Source organism: Hemitrygon akajei, chromosome 6 (assembly GCF_048418815.1).
Source record: "Hemitrygon akajei chromosome 6, sHemAka1.3, whole genome shotgun sequence".
NCBI classification, from domain to species: domain Eukaryota; kingdom Metazoa; phylum Chordata; class Chondrichthyes; order Myliobatiformes; family Dasyatidae; genus Hemitrygon; species Hemitrygon akajei.
The window spans coordinates 175,451,857-175,475,769 of NC_133129.1; the positions used below are offsets into that span (position 1 = coordinate 175,451,857).

Genomic DNA, 23,913 nt, shown 5'->3' on the forward strand with positions numbered 1-23,913 from the left:
AGAGGGCCTGTTTCTTTGCTGTATAATGGTATCATGCACCTTCAGAGCCTTCTATTAATCTTCAATGGTGACTCTATATGTACTGACCCTGGATGCGATACTCAGAGGAATGCAAGGTCCCCCAGGAGGGAACTGCTGTTTTATGTTCATTTGCCCCATCATTTGAATGTTTCCACAACCAATGGACTCACTTTCAAGGACTCTTCATCTCATGTTCTTGATATTTAGTGCTTATTTATTTATTATTATTATTTCTTTCTTTTGTGTTTGCACTATTTGTTGTCTTCTGCACTCCAGTTGTACGGGTAAGTTGGGCAGTCTTTCATTGATTTGGTTATAATTATTAGTCTACAGATTTATTGAGTATGCCCACAAGAAATTGAACCTCAGAGTTGTATACGGTGACATATATGTACTTGGATAATAAATTTACTTTGAACTTTGAACTCCCCTTATAGGAGGCCATTGAGACTGGAGTAGAGGGCACATTGCACTGAAGTCAAGTTTGAGTACTTTTCATCTTAATTGGATATCAGAATTTTACCCACACTTGCTGGTATGTGATGACAAAACATTCCCAATATTACTTAAACAAAATTTAGTCTCAACAACATAGTCAGTGGTCACTTTATTAGTTACACCTGTACACCAGCCTGTGAATGCAAATATCTAATCCGCCAATGATGTGGCAGCAATTCAAAGCATGCTGACATGGTCAAGAGGTTCAGTTGTTGTTCAGACCAAACAACAGAATGGGGAGGAAATGTGATCTAAATGACTTTGACTGTGGAATGATTGTTGGTGCCAGACAGGGTGCTTTGAGTATCTCAGAAATTGCTGATCTCCTGGGATTTTCATTCACAATTTCTAGAGTTTACAGCGAATGGAGCAAAAAGCATCAAAATCCCGTGGATGAAAATGCTTTGTTAATGAGAGTGGTCAGAGAAGAATGGCTGGACTGGTTCCACCTGACAGGAAGGCGACAGTAACTCAAATAACCACGCAGTACAACAGTGGTGTGCAGAACATCTCCAAGGGTACAACACATCAAAACTTGACATGAATGGGCTACAGCAGCAGAAGACCATGACCATAAAATCAGTGGTCACTGAGTGTATTTCTGACTATCCCTGCCACAGTATATAAAATTTAAACATAAAGGAAACAGATCAGAATTGATAAGGAAAAGTTTTAGGAGGTTGTAAGCTCCTGACCCTCCGTGAAATGGCTATTGTGATAAAACAATAGACTTAAAATACAAAGCTTGAGCATCAGTGTGAATTCAACTTCACATGAGCCTTCATCACACAACAGGGATAGTGGAGTGGAGTTTCAATTAGAGATCAATTAATTCTATTCTTTTGTACAACCTGAATTGCTACTTTCATTGAAATATTGCTCCAATTTCACATTGATTTAATTTAAATCTGCATACACTACAATAATGACCTATTTGCAACTGAGACTCATTTTAAACAGCTTAGAATATCTGAATTAATTAATCTAAATTGGTTTGTGCATATCTGCTATCTTGTTCAATTTAGATCACTCTAGACAGAATCCATCCTTTCGGTTCTTTTCCAATGCTTATTGGGTTTTATGGTAGTATTTCTTTTTTGTAGAGAAGTGAAGCACCTCAAAGAGAGCAGGTTCTCAGAGACTCAGTACCTGCTGTTTTATGAAGAAACTTATCCTTCCAAAGCAATGGCCTTTGTGGTTTTGTAGTGGGAATGCCAATGATCCCAACTTGCAGGTGACCTTCAACACACCCAATGGAAAGTGAGCTGCAACCATCCCAATATACGCACAGTGGCCACTTTATTAGGTACACCTATACACCTGCTCATTAATGTGAATATCTAATCAGCCAATCATGCGGTAGCAGCTCAATGCATAAAAGCATGCTGACATGGTCAAGAGGTTCAGTTGTTGTTCAGACTAAACAACAGAATGGGGAGGAAATGTGATCTAAGTGACTTTGACTGTGGAATGATTGTTGGTGCCAGGCAGGGGGGTTTGAGTATCTCAGAAACTGCTGATTTCCTGGGATTTGCATGCACAATAATTTCTGGAGTTTATAGAGAATGGTGCAAAAAACAAACAAAGAAAATTCAGTTAGCAGCAGTTCTATGAGGTGAAAATGTCCTGTTAATGAGAGAGGTCGGAGGAGAATGGCCAGACTGGTTGAAGCTGACAGGAAGGTGACAGTAACTCAAATAACCACGAGTTACAACAGTGGTGTGCAGAAGAGCATCTCTGAACACACAACATGTTGAACCTTGAGGTGGATGTGCTACAGCAGCAGAAGACCACAGAATGCAGAAATACAAGAAATAGCTAATAAAGTGGTCACTGTGTCTATTAACAGCACACCACAAGAGGAAGGAAATCCTCAAGCCATCAGTCTGTGCTGAGTGCAAACTTATGTCCCAGAGAACAGTTTGATATTCTGCCAATTCTGCCTTGTCTTCTGTGTCCTTTCTAAATAAAGACAGGAGAAATCCATTTTCTGAACACTTCATCATTAAGTGGTTCTGTTGATGCAATGCTGAAAACCACTTAACTGTTAATAATGTTATAAAAGTATTAATGCAACTGTTGCCTATCGGTTAAGTGATGATTAGGAGTGCACTTTATTTATATAAGTATCAGAACAAACTACAGTTACAGCTTGTAATGAACAAATGTTCACAAGCTTCTGAGCTTGTTAATCACTTTAATATTTAATATCAACAGAAGGTCTTTTAATTCTTTCCATCATCATCTACATTTAGTGGAACAGTCAATTGATTATAACAGGTTCTGAAAAAAAGTATAGCCACTTTAGTTCACAGTAGCCTGGCAGTAAGTGTAATGCTTTAAAATGCCAGTGATCGGAGGTCAGTTCGTCTGTAAGGAGTTTGTACATTCTCCCTGTGACCATGTGGGTCTCCTCCAGGTGCTCCAGCTTCCTCCCACATTCCAAAGACGGACAGGTTAAGATTAATGAGTTGTGGGTCTGCTACATTGGCACCAGAAGTGTGGCAACAACTGCAGGCTGTGCCCAGCACATCCTCAGAGTGTGTTGGTCGCTGACACAAAGAACACATTTCACTGTATGTTTCGATGTACGTGTGACAAATAAAGCTAATCTTTAACCGTTGAAGATCTTTAATCTTTAATTGCTTGGAGAATAATATTATCTGGTATCAATCAGAGTAGCGGTTCCCAAAGTGGGAGGTATTGTCCTCTCTTGCCCCCAACCCACGGGGCAGTGGGAGTTTCAAAGGGGGCAATAAAGGTGGTGGCGCTCTGTAGCAAGTGGAGCTGCTGAAGCATTACAGATTTAACTTAAGAAATAAACTTATTATTATGTATGTGATCCTCTGTACCTTATAATTGATTATAATGATCATATAATCACCTCATCTTTTGCTCACTCCCTGTTCTCTTAGACTTTGCTTAAAGTATGCTATAGTTGTTGAAAAGCAATGTGACACTTCTGCATTTGGCATATTATATGAAATATGGACTGAAGGAATTATGTTATTTCCAGCCCGGCCCACACATTATTGCCATTCACTACTGTAGTACAGTGTTAGTTAGTACAATTCTCATACTCTTATCACGAGTGACACAGTTCCTTAGAATTAGAGTATGGCATTCAATTGAGTAAAATTCTGAATCTGGCCTTTCAAATGGTCTTGACCTCTTTTCTCTAGCTCAAGGTGCAACCAAGATATCATTGCCCCACTTTATGTACCTTCGGGCAAAGAGTCAGGTTTTGCCTGATCTATGAATATGTAAAAGCTTTCCCTTTTATTGATTGCAGTATTTGAGGTTAGATTGAAACAATAGGTGATTGACTATGGTTTCTAATCCATAATGAAAATGGTAGAAGCAAATCAAATGAAAAAGACGTATAGACAGTATAGTCTGGAGTATCTGAAATATGGGCTTATACCAGCAGCAAACAACCAATAGCAGCCAATGTGTGAAAAAAGTTCTTTTTCAAATGAGGTTGCAAGAACATTTGAAGAGAATACACTCTGATAAAGCAAATAAGACTTTGGCTTATTTTCAGTCACTTTCAGAAATGGAAAACACTTCAAAACGTGCTTGCCAGCACTTTGCAGCAAAACAGTGATGGTTTGCATGCTTCATATAACGTTTCATTGCTCATTACTAAACCTGGAAAGTCTCATGCTAATTCAGAACTAATTCTGCCAGCAGTAAAGAAAGTTCTGAATACAGTTTTGTATAAGTCACCAGACCAAATAATAAAAGCAATTCCACTCAGCAACAACTCAATTCAAAGACGAATATTTGTAATGTCTGAGAATGTGGAAGGCACATTGTGCAATATACTTAGGACAACAGAATCTGCTCTGCAGTTGGATTAGTCAATTTTGCCAGGTAACAAATCTTTGCTTCTTGGCTGTGTTCGCTTCATAAAAGATGAAAGTATGGTTCATGATTTGTTATTTGTAAGGGGAAGAGAAACAGATATGAAGGAGGAGTCAATATTTCAGGTAGTTGAGCAATTTTTCAAAGAGAAGGACATTTTGCTCACCAACATTCTTGTTTGTACAACAGATGGGGCACCATAAATGACAGGATGCCACCACAGCGTTAATATTTTCATGAAAAAACCTTTACCATTCACTGTTTAATTCACACACAACATTTAGTCACCAAAAAATCTAAATGATCGGCTGCAGAAATCATTAAATACTGCTATCACAGCAGTAAATAAAATCATGTGCCAATAACTTAATTCTCAACTATTTTGAAAGCTTTGTATTGAGAACGATGAACTCTCAAAGCTCTCAAAGGGGAGCTGCCTGAGATGCTTTTATGCACTTTTTGAAACTGTGATAAAATTCTTTGAAGACTCGAATGCTTCATTCAGTAATAAACTCAAGAATATTTGGCATGACATTAGTTATTAGTCAGAATTATTCACCAAGTTTAATGAAAAAATCAATTGCAAGGAAATGATGTAAATCTTATCAAAATCTTATCAATCGTCTCCACACTTCTGCCTTGTTTAATCCAATTAAGTTCAACACTGGTTGTCACAACCTTTTCCCATTTCTGACCCTCTCTGAGTTGGAAGAGAAAGAAAGAATACCAGGTGATGATTTTCAGGTATAACGTGCCCACCTGGGTGATTCACATAAAGACACATCAGAAGAGATTTCGGGACCTTCTCTTGATCCAAATTCCAAACTGGGTAATAAGTCCATTTCTGAACACTTGTAATGAGGCATTAACAGGAAGGATGGAGGAAGAACTGATCTCACTACTAAATGACTTTGAGCTGAAGCCGAGGTTCAAAAAATCTTAGCAAGAACTCTGATTTCAGAAAGAAATCTCTGAACACTCTTCTGCACCATGGAAAAAAGATCTAGATGTTCCTTATTACCCTTCCAGCATAATATTTAGTGCAGCACATTTTCAGTGCAGTCATCCAACTTCTTTCAAAACAAAACAGATTGCAAATTACTGAACTTCGGGTTCTGAGACTCCTTCTGAGTGACATTCAGCCTGATGTTGAGAAGCTGACATCACTGCACCAAGTCCGTCCATCTCATTGAATGGTGAGAAAGCAATGAAATAGTGAATGCTTGAACTAATGTACGCTATAAAATTGTCGATGAAAATTGTTTTTACAGTAATTAAATAAAGAAATAATTTTATTTGTAGCTTTAAATAGATTTTAATAATTTTTGCTGTTATTTGTCACCACTTTGAATTTGCAGTTCCGTTTTTCTTTCACTGTGCATTGGAAATCAAAATTATTTATAGTTTTTATGTAATAGCCAGAAAGGGAGAGGAGTTGCTGGGGATGTGGTCTGGGAACCAAGCAGGTGGTAGCCACTGGGTTGGAGCAATACAACACAGATACAGGCTCTTCGGCCTAACCAGTTATCTCAGGGTCAAAAGGTAATGGGTTGAAATCCTACACTGAAGGTTTAAACCTTTCCAGTGGACATCATGTATGATTGAATGACAATAAAACTGAAACTTAAACAGATGGGAGGAATGGAGTGCTGACATTCAACTAAGATATTAAACTGAACAATATCTGCACCCTCCAGCCGGCCAAAGTTCCCATGAGGGCTGCTGGGAAGAAGAGCGAGGATGTCCTGCACTGTGGCGTAACTTCATAAACCCGGTTCAAGGCCAACCTTCGATGCTGGCTGTGTGGAGTTTGTATAATTTTCCTGTGGTGGCATGGGTGACCTTCATGTCCTCTAGTTTCCTCCCACATTCAAAAGACGTGGAGGATGTAAGGACGTTAGGTTAATTGGCTCCTGTAAAATGTCTGTAGGTGAACGATAAAATCTGGGTCGGAGGGGGAGGTGGTGTGGAGGGCATTGATGGGAACCTGAATGGAATAAAGTGATTTAGGACAGGGTTAGTGCAAACATGGGTGTGTGATTGTCAGTCCACTCCTCATAAACTGACAGTGGCCTGTTTTGTTACTAGATCTTACAATGACTCAAAATCTAACTTCATGAAAGGAGGTCCATGGAATGCCTTGCCAGGGCTGGTGGTAGAGGCAGACACATCAGGGCCACTTAATAAAAACTTAAGATACATGGATGAAAGAAAAATGGAGGACTATGTGGGAGGGAAGGGTTAGATTGAATTTAGAGTAGGATAAAAAGTTGGTGCAGCATTCTGGGCCGAAGGACCTGTAATGTTCCATGTTCTACGAAAGCAAATTATCACGATGCTACTTGCGGGATCTTGCTGTGTGCAACTTGCACGGTGCGTGTCCCTGTGCTAATATTAAAGTGATTAACAAGTTCAGCAGCTTCTGAGTACTTGTTCATCACAGGCTGTAACTGAAGTTTGTCCTGATACTTATATAAATAAAGTACACTTCTAATTGTCACTTAACTAACAAGAGCTTTGGATGTCCTGAAAGCTTCTGGAGCAAGATGCAGAGATGGTGACTCGTGCTTGGACTTGAGAAGAGCCTATAACCTACAAGATTTCAGAGAATTTTCAGCAGCAGTAACTGCACTGACCCGTAAGCCACTGAGACTGGAGCAGAGGACGAATTGACTGCTGTATTTCCAAAATGATAACACTGATTATACAAAAAACAGCTCTGGTTGTAAAGCACTCCGACTCAATCTGATGATGTCAGAATCGGAGCCATGGCAATGTAGCAGTTAGCGCAATGCCATAACAGCCTGAGGCGTCATGGAGTTCAAAGTTCAATTCCAGTGCTGCTCTCTAAGGAGTCTCTGTACATCCTCACAGTGGAATGCGTGGGTTTTCTCTGGGTCCTCCAATTTCCTCCCACGGTCCAAAGATGTACCGGGTAGATTAATTGGTCATTGTAAATCAGAATCAGAATCAGATTTAATATCACCAGCATATTTTGTGAAATTTGTTAACTTTGCAGCAGTAGTACATTGCAATACATGATAATATAGAAAAAAAACTGTGAATTACAGTAAATATATAAAAATATTAAATAGTTAAATTACACACACAAAATGCTGGTGGAACACAGCAGGCCAGGCAGCATCTATAGGGAGAAGCACTGTCGACGTTTCGGGCCGAGACCCTTCATCAGGACTAACCGAAAGGAGAGATTTGAAAGTAGTGGGGGGAGGGGGAAATGCGAAATGCTAGGAGAAGACCGGAGGGGGTGGGATGAAGCTAAGAGCTGGAAAGGTGATTGGCGAAAGTGATACAGAGCTGGAGAAGGGAAAGGATCATGGGACAGGAGGCCTCGGGAGAAAGAAAGGTGGCGGGGGGACACCAGAGGGAGATGGAGAACAGGCAAACAACTAAATATGTCAGGGATGGGGTAAGAAGGGGAGGAGGGGCATTAACGGAAGTTAGAGAAGTCAATGTTCATGCCATCAGGTTGGAGGCTACCCAGCCGGTATATAAGGTGTTGTTCCTCCAACCTGAGTTTGGATTCATTTTGACAATAGAGGAGGCCATGGATAGACATATCAGAATGGGAATGTGACGTGGAATTAAAATATGTGGCCACTGGGAGATCCTGCTTTTTCTGGCAGACCGAGCGTAGGTGTTCAGCGAAACGGTCTCCCAGTCTGCGTTGGGTCTCACCAATATATAAAAGGCCACACCGGGAGCACCGGACGCAGTATACCACACCAGCCGACTCACAGGTGAAGTGTCACCTCACCTGGAAGGACTGTCTGGGGCCCTGAATGGTGGTGAGGGAGGAAGTGTAAGGGCAGGTGTAGCACTTGTTCCGTTTACAAGGATAAGTGTCAGGAGGGAGATCAGTGGGAAAGGATGGGGGGGACGAGTGGACAAGGGAGTCGTGTAGGGAGCGATCCCTGCGAAAAGCAGAAAGAGGGGGGGAGGGAAAAGTGTGCTTGGTAGTGGGATCCCGTTGGAAGTGGCGGAAGTTACGGAGAATTATACGTTGAACCTGGAGGCTGGTGGGGTGGTAGGTAAGGACAAAGGGAACCCTATCCCGAGTGGGGTGGCGGGTGGCTGGGGTGAGGGCAGATGTGTGGGAAATGGGAGAGATGCGTTTGAGAGCAGAGTTGATGGTGAACGAAGGGAAGCCCCTTTGTTTAAAAAAGGAAGACATCTCCTTCATCCTGGAATGAAAAGCCTCATCCTGAGAGCAGATGTGGCGGAAACGGAGGAATTGTGAGAAGGGGATAGCATTTTTGCAAGAGACAGGGTGGGAAGAGGAATAGTCCAGGTAGCTGTGAGAGTCTGTAGGCTTATAGTAGATATCAATAGATAGGCCGTCTCCAGAGACGGAGACAGAAAGATCAAGAAAGGGGAGGGAGGTGTCGGAATTGGACCAGGTAAATTTGAGGGCAGGGTGAAAATTGGAGGCAAAGTAAATGAAGTCGACGAGCTCAGCATGCATGCAAGAGGCAGCGCCAATGCAGTCGTCGATGTAGCAAAGGAAAAGAGGGGGATGGATACCCGTATAGACTTGGAACATGGACTGTTCCACAAAGCCAACAAAAAGGCAGGCATAACTGGGACCCATACGGGTGCCCATGGCTACATCCTTGGTTTGGAGAAAGTGGGAGGAGCCAAAGGAGAAATTATTGAGAGTAAGAACTAATTCCGCTAGACGGAGGAGAGTGGTGGTAGAGGGGAATTGGTTAGGTCTGGAATCCAAAAAGAAGCGAAGAGCTTCGAGACCATCTTGGTGGGGGATGGAGGTATATAGGGACTGGACGTCCATGGTGCGAATAAGGCGGTGGGGGCCAGGGAACTTAAAATCATTGAAAAAATTCAAAGCATGAGAAGTGTCACGAACATAGGTGGGAAGAGATTGAACAAGGGGGGATAAGACAGTGTCAAGGTATGCAAAAATGAGTTCGGTGGAGCAGGAGCAAGCTGAGACAATTGGTCTACCTGGACAGGCAGGTTTGTGGATCTTGGGTAGGAGGTAGAAACGGGAAGTGCGGGGTGTGGGAACTATGAGGTTGGTGGCAGTGGATGGGAGATCCCCAGAGCTGATAAGGTTGGTGATGGTATAGGAGACAATGGCCTGGTGCTCCTTAGTGGGGTCATGATCAAGGGGTAAATAAGAGGAGGTTAAATTAAATTGTTCTGTCATTAGGTTAGGACTACTCGGGTTTGTCAGGGGTTGCTGTGGTGGTGTAGCTCGAAGGGTTGGAAGGCCTACTCTGTGGTGTGTCGCTAAATTGACTAATTAATTAATTCCAAATCAGAATCTGGTTTAATATCAATGTCATAGGGGGGTAGTGTTCATGGGTGGGTTCATTATCTGTTCAGAAATCTGTTGATGGAAGGAAGAGGCTGTTACTAAAATGTGCCTTCAGGTTCCTGTATTTGCTCTCTGAAGGTAATAGTGAGGAGAGAGCAAGTCCTGGCTGATGTAATCGATGGATGCTGCCTTTGTGAGGAACGGCATTTTAAAGGTGTCCTCAATGGTTGGGAGACTAGTGCGCATGATGGAGCTGGCTAAGTTTACAACCCCCTGCAGCTTTTCCCAATCCGACATGAAATGTACTCTATAAAAACAGGTTTTACTTTTGATTCCAGGCTTTAAAATATACAAGCAGGCAGATCAATGGCTCAATTCCTGCTCTCTTTTAAATACCATAAGATATAGAAGAAGAATTAGGCCATTTGGCCCATCAAGTCAGCTCTATCATTTCATCATGGCTGATCCATTTTCCTTCTCAGCCCTAATCTCCTGGCTTCTTCCCATATTTCTTCAGACCATGACTAATCAAGAATCTATCAACCTCTGCCTGGTTGAATTCCACAGGTTCACTACTCCCTGGTGAAAGAAATTCATTCTCATCTCTATCTGTGACATCCCTCCATTCTGAAGCTGTGTCCTGTGGTGTTAGACTTCCCCACCATAGGAAACATCCTCTCCACATCCACTCTGTTGAGACCTTTCAACATTCAAAAGCTTTCAAAGAGATCCCACCTCATCCTTCTGAATTCCAGTGAGCACAGGCCCAGAGCTGCTCACAATACTCCAGTGAGACCTCACCATTGTCTTATAAAGCCTCACTATTAGATTCTTGCTTTTATATTCTAGCCCTCTTGAAATGAATACTAACATTGAATTTGCCTTCCTGACCACTGACCCACCTGGCTAATTAATCTTTAGAGAATCCTGACGAGGAATTCCTCTGCACCTCAGCACTATTTGCCCCTCCTTTTTTGCAGAGTTCTCAACAGCAAATGAGCTTTATACAAATGGAAAATTTGAACACACTTATTGATGACCACTTGACAATGACCTTTCTCTCAATGTTAGCAATATCAAACAGATGGAAAGGAGGTGATGCACACACTGCTGTTTTCATCAATGACAGTGAGGACAAGAGCGTTGAAAGGTACAAATTCCTAGGAGTTGAATATCGCCAATAACTGATCTTCGCACGGTGGAGTGTTTCCTGACTGGTTGTAGCACAGCATGGTATAGGAACCCCAATGCTCAAGAATGAAAAGTCTACAGAAAGTGTGTACACAGTCCAGCCCATCACAGACAAAGCCCTCCCCACCATTGAGAGTATTTACAAGGACAGCTGCCACTGGAAGGCAGTACTCATACCGAGGACTCCCACTTTCCAGGCCATGCTCTCTGCTTGCATGGTGCACGAGCCTTAGATTCCACACCACAAAATTCAAGAAACATTATTACCTGACAGCCATCAGGTTTCTGAACCAGTGAGGATATTTTCACTCACCACAACTCTGAACTGATTCCAAAATTTACAGACTTACTTTCAAGGACTCTACAATTAATTATATCCTGTAACTCAATGCAGATAAGAATGCAGGCATGGTCAAGAGGTTCATATGTGGTTCAGACTAAAACATCAGAATAAGGAAGAAATGTGATCCAAGTGATTTTGACCATGGAAAGATGGTTGGTGTCAGATGGGGTGGTTTGAGTATCTCAAAGCAGCTGATGTCCTGGGATTTTCATGCACCACAGTCTCTAGAATTTACAGAAAATGGTGCAAAAAACATCTAGTAAGTGGCAGTTCTGTGGGCAAAGATGTCTTGTAAATGAGGGAGGAGTGAGGAAAATGGCCAGATTGGTTCATGCTGACTGGAAGGCGAATGAAACTCAAATAAACACACGTTAAAGAAGTGTGTGCAGAGCAGCATCTCTGAACGCACAACATGTCAAACCTTGAAGTGGATGGACCACAGCAGCAGAAGACCATGAACATACACTCAATGGACACATTATTAAATACAGGATGCACCTAATAAAGTGGCTACTGAGTGCATACTACAATCTTGGGCAAGTTTTCCAGGTTCTGCCATGTGACAAGTTTCATCCCTCATTGTAATACTCACTTTTATTTCCAAAATTAGCTTTCAACAGAAAATAATACATTCCTCAAGTTTTCTAGTAGAGGGTACATTGCTGCCATATGTTGAATACATTAAAGGCTAGAAATTAAGAGTTAGTGCAACAAGCTATTAGTCCCAATTAAACCCAATAGATTAACATTTGCCTTAAAGTAATTGAACAAAAGAATGCTATAAAAATAAATATGTTAAACTTGCCACAGTGATTCTGTAATAATTTGTTGACTGCTGCACCAACAACACTGTTAGTAGTCCAGATTATTTGCAGTGGAAATTTGTCTTGGATGAAGTTTACTGAACCAGCAACATCTGAAGGCAGCTTTTGTACTGAGGTCAATGCAACTGACAAACTAATAGGTGGACAATATGTTGCAATATCATACTGACTGTTCGCAATGAAGGATTGGCCTCGCATTACCCCTTTACTATTGTCTGCTAAAGAGTGACTCATTGTTGTTCATACAAATGTGTCACGTTGTCACCAAAGGTTCATCTGATCAAACACCAGAGCTTTATTGTCAAAATGGTATCCTGAATCATTTGACAATTTCAAACCCACTTCGTGGGCAGTACTTTGAGCCTCCTCTGACCAGTCTCTGAACCACGTGAAGAAAGGATTCACATAATCATGGTGGGAAATTGGCCTTTGTCATTCAGAACATTCTCAACGAGACCAAGGTCAAGAAATAATACATCAGTCCTACCTGGCAGCATCAAAACTGTCATAAGATCCAACTGTATAATGCCTGAATAGTTTCTTTGCTTTGTCCGTACGTGTTTCTGTAGGGAGACAAGGAAAGAAAGCGTTAACCATATGAACACCTCATTTGAAAAGCAAAGGAAGTGAAGCACTCAGTTCAGAAGATATCTGATGGATACAACCCATTCTGTCACAGGCAAAGCACATTTACAAGGGCAGCCACAAGAAAGCAGCATCCATCATCAAGTACCCCCGCCATTGAGGCCATGCTCTCTTCTCATTGCTGCCATCGGGAAGGAGTTACTGGAGCCTTAACTCTTGTACCACCAAGTTCAAGAATACTTATTACAGTACAACCATCAAGCTCCTGAACCAGGGTCAGTAACTTCACTCATCACAACTCAGCACTAATTCCACAAGCTACTGATTTATTTTCAAGGGCTTTACAATTCATGTTCTCAGGATTATTTTTATATTTGTACAATTTGTCTTCTTTTGCACATTGGTTGATTGTCAATCTTTATATATAGTTTTCCATAAATTCTATTGTATTTCTTTACTATCTAAATGCCTGCAAGAAAATGAATCTCAAAGTAGCATATGGTGAAATATATTTACCTAGATATAAAATTGTTTTGACTTTGACTAATATTTCTTCATATCACCCAAGTTCTATCACATTTCAGAGAGTGTCCAAGAGACTCTCATCAGATTCAATGTTCCTTTAAATTATTCAAAGTACCAAGAAAATCATGCAGAGTGTGAAAATGTAAAACCGAAGCATAAAATGCAGCAGAGCCGAGTATACGGTGCTTATATCATCAGAGAAAATGGATTTTGTCCAGTGATCTAAATATCATATACTCAGCGGCCACTTTATTATGTACACCTGTTTATTTTGTCAAAAAGTTTCTTCAGACACATGAAATGTAAAAGAGAGGTGAGAGTGGATATTGGACCGTTGGAAAACAATGTCGGAAAGATAGTATTAAGGAGCAAGAAAATGGAGGATGAACTGAATAAGTATTTTGCTTCAGTTTTCACTGTAGTAGACACTAGAACTTTGGTGAATATTCCATGTGGCAGGGGTCATGAAGTATGTGAAGTTACATGACTAGAGAGAAGGATTTTGGTAAACTGAAAGGTCTGAAGGTAGATAAGTCACCTGGACCAGATGGTGTATACCTCAGGGTTGTGAAAGAGGTGGCTGAAGAGATTGTGGAGGCATTAGAAATAATCTTTCAAGAATCACAAGATTCTGGAATGGTTCCAGAAGACTGGAAAATTGCAAACATCATTCCACTTTTCAAGAAGGGAGAGAAGCAGAAGAAAGGAAATTATAGGCCAGTTAATCTGACCTCAATGGTTGGGAAGATGTTGAAATCATTTATTAACCTTGAGAGCTCAGAGTTCTTGGAGGCTCATGATAAAATAGGCCATAGTCAGCCTATACAGTTTCCTCAAGGGAAAATCTTGTCTGACAAATATGTTGGAATTCTTTGAAGAAATAATAATCAGAATTGACAAAGTGGAACCAGTTGATGTTGTGCACTGGGATTTTCAGAAGGCCTTTGACAAGGTGCCTCACATGAGGCTGCTTAACAAGCCACAAGCCCATGGTATTAAAGGAAATTTCTAACATGGATAAAGTAGTGGATGATTGACAGGAGACAAAGAGAGGGAATAAAGGGAACCATTTCTAGTTGGATGCCAGTGACAGGGGTCTGTGTTGGGACCAGTTCTTTTTACTTTATAGGTTAAATGATTTGGATGATGGAATTGATAGTTTTGTTACAAAGTTTGCAGATGATATGAAGATAGGTGAAGAGCAGATAGTTCTAAGAAAGTATAGAGGCTACAGAAGGACTTAGACAGATTGGGAGAATGGGCAAAGAAATGGCAGATGGAATATCATGTTGGGAATTGTATGGTCATGCACTTTGGTGGAAGAAATTAAAGGGCTGACTATTTTCTAAATGGAGTGAAAATACAAAAGAGTGAGGTGCAAAGGGACTTGGGAGTCCTTGTGCAGGTTTTCCTAATGGTTAATTTGTACGTTAAGTCTGTGGTGAGAAAGATAAAAGCAATGTTCGCATTCATTTCAAGACAAGTACAATATAAAAGCCAGGATGTAATGTTGAGGCTTTATAAAGCACTGTGAGGCCTCACTTGGAGTGTTCTGAGCAGTTTTGGGCCCCTTACCTTAGAAAGGATGTGTTGAAATTGGAGAGGGTTCAAAGGAGGTTCTCAAAAATTATTCCAGGGTTGATTGGATTGTCATATGAAGAATGTTTGATGGCTCTGGGCCTGTATTCACTGGAATTCAGAAGAATGAGGGGTGACATAATTGAAACCCCTCAAATGGTGAAAGGCCTCAATAGAGTGGATGTGGAAAGGGTGTTTCCTAGGGTTGGAGAGTCTAAGACCAGAGGACACAGCTTCAGAATAGAGGAGCATCCTTTTAGAATGGAGATAAAGAGGGATTTCTTTAGTCAGAGAGTGCTGAATCTATGGAATTCTTTGTCACAGGCAGCTGCGGAGGTCAAATCTTATATATATTTAAGGCAGTGGTTAATAGATTCTTGATTGGTCAGGGCATGAAGGGATATGGGGAGAAGGCTGGAGATTGGGGCTGAGAGGAAAATTGGATCAGCTATGAAATGGTGGAGCAGACTTGATAGGCCAAATGGCCAATTCTGCTCTTACATCTTATGCAAATATCTAAATCATCATGTAGGCACAACAATGCATAAAAGCATGCAGACATGGTAAGGAGGTTCAGCTATTTTTCAGACTAAACATCAGAAATGGGAAAAAATGTTATCTAAGTGACTTTGACTGTGGAATGATTGTTGGTTTGACTATTTCAGAAACTCCTGACTTCCTAGGATTTTTACATATAACTGTCTCTAGAATTTATAGGGAAAAACAAAATAAAATTCAATGAGTGGCAGTTCTGTGTCCAAAAATGCCTGGTTAATGAGAGAGTTCAGAGAAGAATAGCTAGACTGGTTCAAGCTGACAGGACAACAAGAAGTACCTAATAAAGTGTCCAATGCCTGTACTCTCAGAACTCAGTCGTTTATACAAAGAATTAAAAATCAGTTTATCATCTTGAGGGTCTAAAGGATTGTGTTCTGTGAGGATTATGACTGATTTTGGCATCCATTCACAGGATTGGCTGAATAAAATTCACCAGAAACATGGAAATAGCTCATCCCTCAGGAGAATGTATGAGTGAGCACAGGAAGAAATAGCAGTAAGAAACAGATTAACAGGATGTTGCCTTGAACCACTGACTAACTAACTACAGGGCCTCCTTGAGGAATGGTTTAATCATCCCGATTGAATCTACCAATGCAAAGAAAATATAACCTGAATAGTGTGTGACTAAATGGAGTCAGTTTCTATGAAAGGAAGTAATGAAAGAAAGGAACTGTGTGTGAAGATCTTTAAAAGGTGTCTGCTGCACTTGTGCAAATTCATTCACAATTCTGTTCAGAATGAAAGGCACTGATTCTCTATAGCCATTATTGTTGAGAGTGCCCATAAATCCTTGTATCATGCTTTAGGCCTTTAAATGATTGAAAGGCATGACTGCTTCATGGGCTTATGACTTACCTGTTCCTTAAAAATTGGTAACGTTCTTAGCTTTTAACTATCATGTAGGATCAATGTTTTCTAGTTTTCTTTCCCTAAATTTGGCGCACCCAGCATTGGAAGGAACTTTGGCTGAAGTTTAATTGCAGACAAAAATGTGGATGGAGAGGGGTGAATTGCTGGGACTGGATGGATACTTTTATCTCTCTTCATCTCATTAATTTCTATCTGTTTATACGTTCACCTGAAAGATCAGTTGTCATTAACCAGCCTTCACCATCCCCTCACAGCCCAGGCCAACCTGTGTCACCCTGTCTAACTTTAGCACTAGCCCATGTTAGATGTGACTTATGTTCTTGCTACACATACCCTTCCCACTTACAACATTTACGACTGATGCAAGGGTATTGACCAGAAGCATTAATTCCATTCCTCTGTTCAGATGCTGCTTGATCGGCTGAAAACTGCCTCCTGTTACTGAGGAAGGGTCTCAGCTCAAAACGTTGATTCTTTAATCCTCTCCTTAGATGCTGCTTGACCTGCTGAGTTCCTTCAGCCTTTTGTGTGTGTTACCTGTTACTGCTTTTATTCCACTGTGGTTTTTAAATCAATAGAAATTTGTAAATCAAAATGAATTGCATTTTATATTCATTCAAACATGCATTACATCAGGGTTTAATTTAATTTCTGCAAGCTTGAAATTTATTGTTTTGGATCGACTCCTCCGAGAGATTTTGAAAGGTGGATCTATAAACTTGATTCAGAGGAATTTTAAATCAATGTAACAGACTAAAATTGAACAAGATGAGAAAATAATTCTCTTCCTTTCCAAATTACGTCAAACAACATTTTGAGGAAAATATCTTTAAAATATATTTAAACGCTTTCAAAGGAGTCCACAACGTTAAAAGGTGGCATGGTAATGGAGCTGCTAGTGTAACACTTGTGTCAAGACACAAATTACACATCTCTCTGTATATTTTGATGTTTCAATGTATGTGTGAAAAATAAAGCTAGTCTTAGTGCAACTCCACTCTTTTTAAAATCATCTTGAAATAAGAATTGTAAAGGATTTTGCTATTTAACACTCAATTTCCTTCATTTTTATTTCATTTTATTTTAGTTTCCTGAAGAAAAAAGCCAAGCAGCTCGAAGAAAGATTGACAACATGATGTAAGTCACTTGGTTAGCTCACATGTGCTGTTTTACATCTTCTTGTATTCACCTTTCTTACTTGCCTTGTGTTTTCAGATACAGACACAAACTGAAATGTACACTGAATAAGGAAAAATGAATAAGGAACTTAATTCCACAATAGTCACGTGGAATTCTGATCCAGTATTGTGTGTTATACTGAAGTCTCAAATTGTAGATGTGACTTTCCCAGTTACTAAAAATTGACAATTATGATTTTGAAATCTGTTACGTACTCGTGACACGTGACAGTGGTACCCTTGTCACGTGAATGGGGTTGAAGTTATACTGGACTTGAGGTAATGGTCTTGTGATGGTGGAGTGATGTCATTTTCCCGCCAGTAGAGATCATGTGACAGGTTTTTTTTTTACAGGTTATAAAAGGAAGACCCCACCCTGTGGGGAGGGGCAGTTCGTGGCTGGATTTGCCATGTTGACTTCATGCCACTGCGTGATTTAATGTGATGACGCAGTTTAGTTGAAAGATGAAGTTTTATCTAATGCCTAAAGTTTAAAAGGTCATTGCCAGCAGTTTCTTTACAATACTGCTAGTAGAGAGTGAAGATCGGAGTTCGGGAGTTAAAGATCGAGGAGAATCGAATTTCGACGGTGAAACAGGTTCGACCTTGTTTGATCCTTATTCGGAAGGATTTCGTTGACTGTTCTCGTGTTAATCTCTGCGGGATAGCAGAAGATTGAGGATAGTGTGATAAAGGAAAGGTCAGTGCCTTTAAGCCGTTACGTTTCATAAAATTCTTCGTGGGAAGAGTTCGACTTTGGAAACTGAAGGAAAACGACGTGGAAGAGAATTTAAATCGCCTTAAAAAGTCTCTCCTTTTAAATGGACTGAGCATTTTGAACTTTTGGCATACCACTTTTAAAGAACTGTTTTTGCAACATCGCTTTAAGAACTGTTTGAGCTGCATCGCTTTAAGAGCTGTTAAGCTGCCGCACAGCAGCTGTTTTCCGGTTACGTTAGTGTTTGTTTACTTTTGGGGGGTTTGTTTTCAGTGTTTAATAAATGTGTTATTTGTTATTAAAACCCTTGCCTAACTCACATATATTTATTGTTGCCTGAATACGTAACAAATCTTTTGAGAATTAGCTTAAGAACAACTCCAAATATAATTCCACCAATTATCTTCATTCATAGCATTATATTCTTTCCTTAGGTTAATAATGATATTAGTTACCATTGATTTGATTTTGACAGGGAGAGGCAGGAGAATGGGGTTGTGAGGGAAAATAAGTCAGCCATGATCAAATGGCATTAACCCACTGACCCACTAACTCACCACTACTTTATCATTTCCTGTCAGTCACCTTATGTACCTAGCATCACTCCTGTGCCTAGCATCATTTTATGGACATATGACCAATCTTTGTAGTATATAAACTTTTGCACTGTACTGTGCATTGGTTAAAATAGGAAGGTGGCATATGCCAAGTGGACTAATTCCACATCTTATGGTCTTATAGATTTTGAAAGCTGTGTCTGTGCTACTTGAGTGTAAATGCGTGTGCAAATACAGACGAGTTTGCGTTATTTGAGTGTTAAAAGTCATTAAGTGGTGCAAGGAACAAGATAGGAAAGAAATATAAATGCAAAGAGGCAAGAAATACAGGTTAAAAGGTCTGACTAAATTACAAGTTGCTAGTTATTTGTCCAGTGCCTTTAGATTTCATCAAGTGAAATGTAGGTGATCAGCACCTTGATGAATGAATTTATTGTAATCACTCTCACAATCGATCGGATGAAGTGAACCCTTTTCACTGAAGCTGGTTTGTTCAGGTAGTTAATTTTTCAGACAATAAATGAACCCATGGGTTTCAGGAGAGCTATGATTTTGTTCTCTTCTTTCAAACATGTCAGAATCATAATCAGAATCAGTTTAATATCACTGGCATATGTTGCGAAATTTGTTCACTTTGCGATAGCTTGTCAATGCAATGCATAATGAATATAGAAATAAAAACTAAATTACACTAAGTATATATGTGTTATTAAATTACTGTTTATTAAATAATTAAATTAAAATAAATAGTGCAAAAACATAAATAACAAGAAGTAGTGAGATTCATGGGTTCAATGTCTATTTTAAAATTGGATGGTGAAGAAGCTGTCCTAGAATCATTGAGTGTTTGCCTTCAGGCTTCCGAACCTCCTTCCTGATGGTTACAATGAGAACAAGGCATACCCTGGGTGGTGGGGGTCCTTAATGATGGAACGTAATGAATTTCTAAGGCACCGCTCCTTGAAGATGTCCTGAAAACAATGGAGGCTAGTACCCAAGATGGAGCTGAATAATCATTCCCTTACATATACAGAAAGGTATCTGAACCACAGGATGTGTGGCAGAGGGTCCTGTGATTTGAAGGATCTGGAACTTGTCTACAAGCTTCACAGTGACTATTTGGATTTTGCCTGTCAGAAGACTTGGAATTCAGGCTTGGTTATTATCTTCCAGCATCACCTACACATAGAGAAATTTAACTGAAGTATTAAATCTTGATTTCCACTGAAAACAAAGATAAGAGGAAGTTTGGCTGTGGTTCCATATCAAAGAATAAAGTTTTAATTGGGCAAATAAAATTGAAATTTGATAAAACCTGTCACTGATATAACAAAATTATGTTTAGCTATGAAGAAAATGGACCAAGGCACAATATAGCAGGATATTTTTGGACCTTCCTTGGATTTAAATAAATAAAGAAGACTATCCCAGTATATTAATATCGTAAAGGCATTATAAAAGCATTGTATTGGATAGTAAAGATTATTGAGTGCTTTGGAAAAAGAAAAAAATGGCAATTCCAATCATATATTCTCAGCCACGAACAGAGGAATTACACAGTTAAATGGGAGTTTTTGAATTGCTTTTGAATTATGTAAATTACTAAGAAATGTCAGTCTGATATTAGGTTTAAACCAGAGACTCTGTACTTTCTCTTGGAGAAGCTAATAGTCTTCTCCAAGACTGTGAACATTTCAAGAGAACTGTATTTTAAAACTCAGAAGTACCAGGGAGAGACAAGCCAAATGATAGCTTGCAAGGATGGTTATAGTCACATCATAACAAACATTGCTGTGATTGGCTGTAAGTCAATAGACAGAAAAGCACGGAGAAGTTGATCTGAAGAACAAGTCGCTGGTGATGCTGATGGGGCTGGATGGAGGGGAGGGAGGAGAGTCATGTGGACCATGACTCAAGTGTATCATGAAATGGTTATTATCATTCAGGTGAGAGAGATAAAGAACTGAATAATCACCGTTGCTAAATAGTCCACAGAGAAGCTGATTTTGAAACAATCAGTTTAGAGTTAAAGCGCCTGAGAATCGCTGAAACAAATCATAATTGGAGTAAGTAAGTACATTGGTTTCAGACGGTGACAGTTGAAGAGCAAGAAGAGCAAATACTTCACACTAATTGACCACCAGAAAGATTCAAGCTTAATGAGAAGCACCGAAAATATTTTGTGTCTACCATCATAATTAGACGTTATAGGTTTGTTGCCCATTTGCATTTAATATATACCTTATTTATATAATAAATTAAAGATGTGTTAAGAAGAAAACAAGGAGTTGATATAATCAGGACTCAGGGACTGTATATGTAAGGGAATGATTTTTATAAACGGTGCTGAGGGTAACTGTCAGACTAACCATGAAATTATTGAATGGCAAAGCAAGTTCAGGAGACTGCCTGGACTTCCATGCTTCAACTTCTGAGGTTCATTTTCTCTTACATTATCCCTTTCCTTTCCCATTTCCCTCTTAGATTAACACATGCAAAATGCTTGAGGAACTCAACAAGCCAGGAAGCATCTATGGAAAGCAATAAACAGTCGACGTTTTTGGACCGAGAAACTTCATCATCCCTCTTAGACTTCTATTCCAGCCTGGTTCTCACACAATAGCTACAGACCACTGTTATATGCCACATGCTCCGAATACTGCTTCGTTTTATTTTCTATTATCTGAGGAAAGATGTGCTGGTGTTGGAGGAGTTTCACCAAAATGATTCCATGAATGAAAGGGTTAACATATGAGGAGCTTTTCAGGTTTTGGGCCTGTACTCGCTGGAGTTTAGAACAATGAATAAGGATCTCATTGAAACCTATTAAATACTGAAAGGTCTGGATAGAGTGGCTGTGAGGAGGATTTCTTCTCTGGTGGGGGAGTCTAGGATCAGAGAGCACAGCCTTAAATTAGAGGGATGCCCATCTAGAACAGAGAAGAGGAATTACTTCAGCCAAAGGGTGGTGAATCTATGGAATTCATTGCCACAGGTGTGGTAACTTCTACTTTACAAAAAGACCACTCGACAACTTAATGGCCAAAAGAGCATCTTTATCTGGGACGGCAAATGATATTTACAATACAGAGGCTTCCAGGTACCTCGTGCAGCATGGGTGGAGGAACTATATACAATGCATACTGGGAGTAAAAAGAGCAGAAGTAAAGACCCCGCCAACCCCGGATCCCGCCTCTTGCTACCACCAGCTTCCCGATTAGTATTAACTTACTTTTAATAATACTCACATTATAACAACAGGTGACTGTGGAGGCCAAGTTACTTAGTATATTTAAAACAGAGGTTGATAGGTTTTTGATTAGTCCGGGCATCAAAGATTACAGGGAGAAGGCAGGAAATTGGGTCTGAGAGGGATAAAAATCAGCCATGATCTTATGGCGGAGCAGACTCAGTGGGTTGAATGGCCTAATTCTGCTGCTATGTTTTATGGTCTTTTTAATTCACGTTACAAGCTCTGACTTTTCCTTCTTTTGTTACCTGAACCACCACCACCACAATGAACTGGCACATTTATTGAAATGCAATCTGTTGTCAAGAGTAGCCTTTCTCATCATATCTCTGGAAACCAGCTCATCAGGTTCAGATTTATTTATTTATTTATCACATGTACATCAAAACATGCAGTGAAATGCATTGTTTGAGTTAGTAACCAACATAACCATAGGATATTCTGGGGCAGCTAATAAGTGTCACCACACATTTTGGCACTCTTTTGTCCATGGTTGCACAACCTAATTTGGACTGTGATGCAGATTGAATTATTTTCTTTCACTGTATTAAAAACATAGAAACATAAAAATCCTACAGCACAATACAAGCCCTTCGGCCCACCAAGTTGTGCCTAACATGTCGCTACCTTAGAACTTACTAGGGTGAGCTATAGCCCTCTATTTTTCTAAGCGCCATGTACCTATCCAAAAGTCTCTTAAAAGACCCTGTATCGTATCCACCTCCACCACCGTTGCCAGCAGCCCATTCCATGCACTCACCACTCTCTGCGTAAAAGACTTACCCCTGATATCTCCTCTGTACCTACTTCCAAGCACCTTAAACCTGTGACCTGTTGTGGCAGCCACTTCAGCCCTGGGAAAAAGCCTCTGACTATCCACATGATCAATGCCTCTCATCATCTTATACACCTCTATCAGGTCACCTCTCATCCTCTGTTGCTCCAAGGAGAAAAGGCCGAGTACACTCAACCTATTCTCATAAGGCATGCTCCCCAAACCAGGCAACATCCTTGTAAATCTCCTCTGCACCCTTTCTATGGTTTCCACATCTTTCCTGTAGTGAAGCGACCAGAACTGAGCACAGTACTCCAAGTGGGGTCTGACCAGGGTCCTATAAAGTTGCGACATTAACTCTCGGCTCCTAAATTCAATTCCACGATTGGTGAAGGCCAATACACCATATGCCTTCTTAACCACAGAGTCAACCTGCACAGCCGCTTTGAGTGTCCTATGGACTTGGACACCAAGGTCTCTCTGATCCTCCACACTGCCAAGAGTCTTACCATTAATAATATATTCTGTCATCGTAATTGAATATAGTAAAAACACATACTGAAATGTCACATCATACACTCAGAATCAGGTTTAATATCACTGATGTATGTTGTTAGTTGGGGCAGTCACTTATTTTGGACAACTCTTAAAGAACAAAAACAATGAAAGAAAATAGCCAGGATTCCCTTTGTTATTTGGGACACTGCTGCTTAACTGGGACAAGAGACTTTTGCTGAACAGTTTCTAACTAGCGTCAGTTGTGTGTGTTTGTGTTCAAAAAGCAGTGATTTATGTCTCTGATAGATTGTGACAGATAAGCAGTATATAAGATAAATAATTTTTAAAAAAATATGTGTGTGTGTGTGTGTGTGTGTATATACACACAGTGGGTAGGATTCATGGATTGGTTCATTGTCTGTTCAGAAATCTGATGGCAAAGGGGAAGAAGCTGTTCCCAGAAGTTGAAATGAAAGCTAAGTTATCCCAAAATGCACAGGGGGGCTGAAAGACTTCTATGCAATCTATTGTTCCAAAAGGGCTTTCACTGTCAAAAGGAGTGGAGCATACCCTCTGCTAAAGAGCCCTCCTGAAAAAGAGGAAAAGCCTGCTGATTTCACGCTTCATTGTGGAGACACCCACAAGCCCCATTGGTTTGTATATTATTCAATAGCTGAATTAACTAAGAAATGTAATTCTACCTTATATGTGTAAAGGCTGAAGTGGAAACAGAACATGTTGGTAACGCACAGCAGGCCTGAGTGTGCCGGAA

At 40.2% G+C, this 23,913-nt stretch overlaps 1 protein-coding gene across 3 annotated transcripts in view; it reads right to left on the reverse strand.

The window, feature by feature from the left end:
• The window catches only part of shank2b (SH3 and multiple ankyrin repeat domains 2b), a 1,185,964-nt gene that overhangs the window by 492,840 nt on the left and 669,211 nt on the right, over window positions 1–23,913 (reverse strand). For all 3 annotated transcript variants that reach the window (XM_073049802.1, XM_073049805.1, XM_073049804.1), the window contains one exon: window positions 12,534–12,609. In XM_073049802.1, coding sequence (XP_072905903.1) covers window positions 12,534–12,609 — 76 coding nt within the window. The remainder of the gene's footprint in view (window positions 1–12,533; window positions 12,610–23,913) is intronic.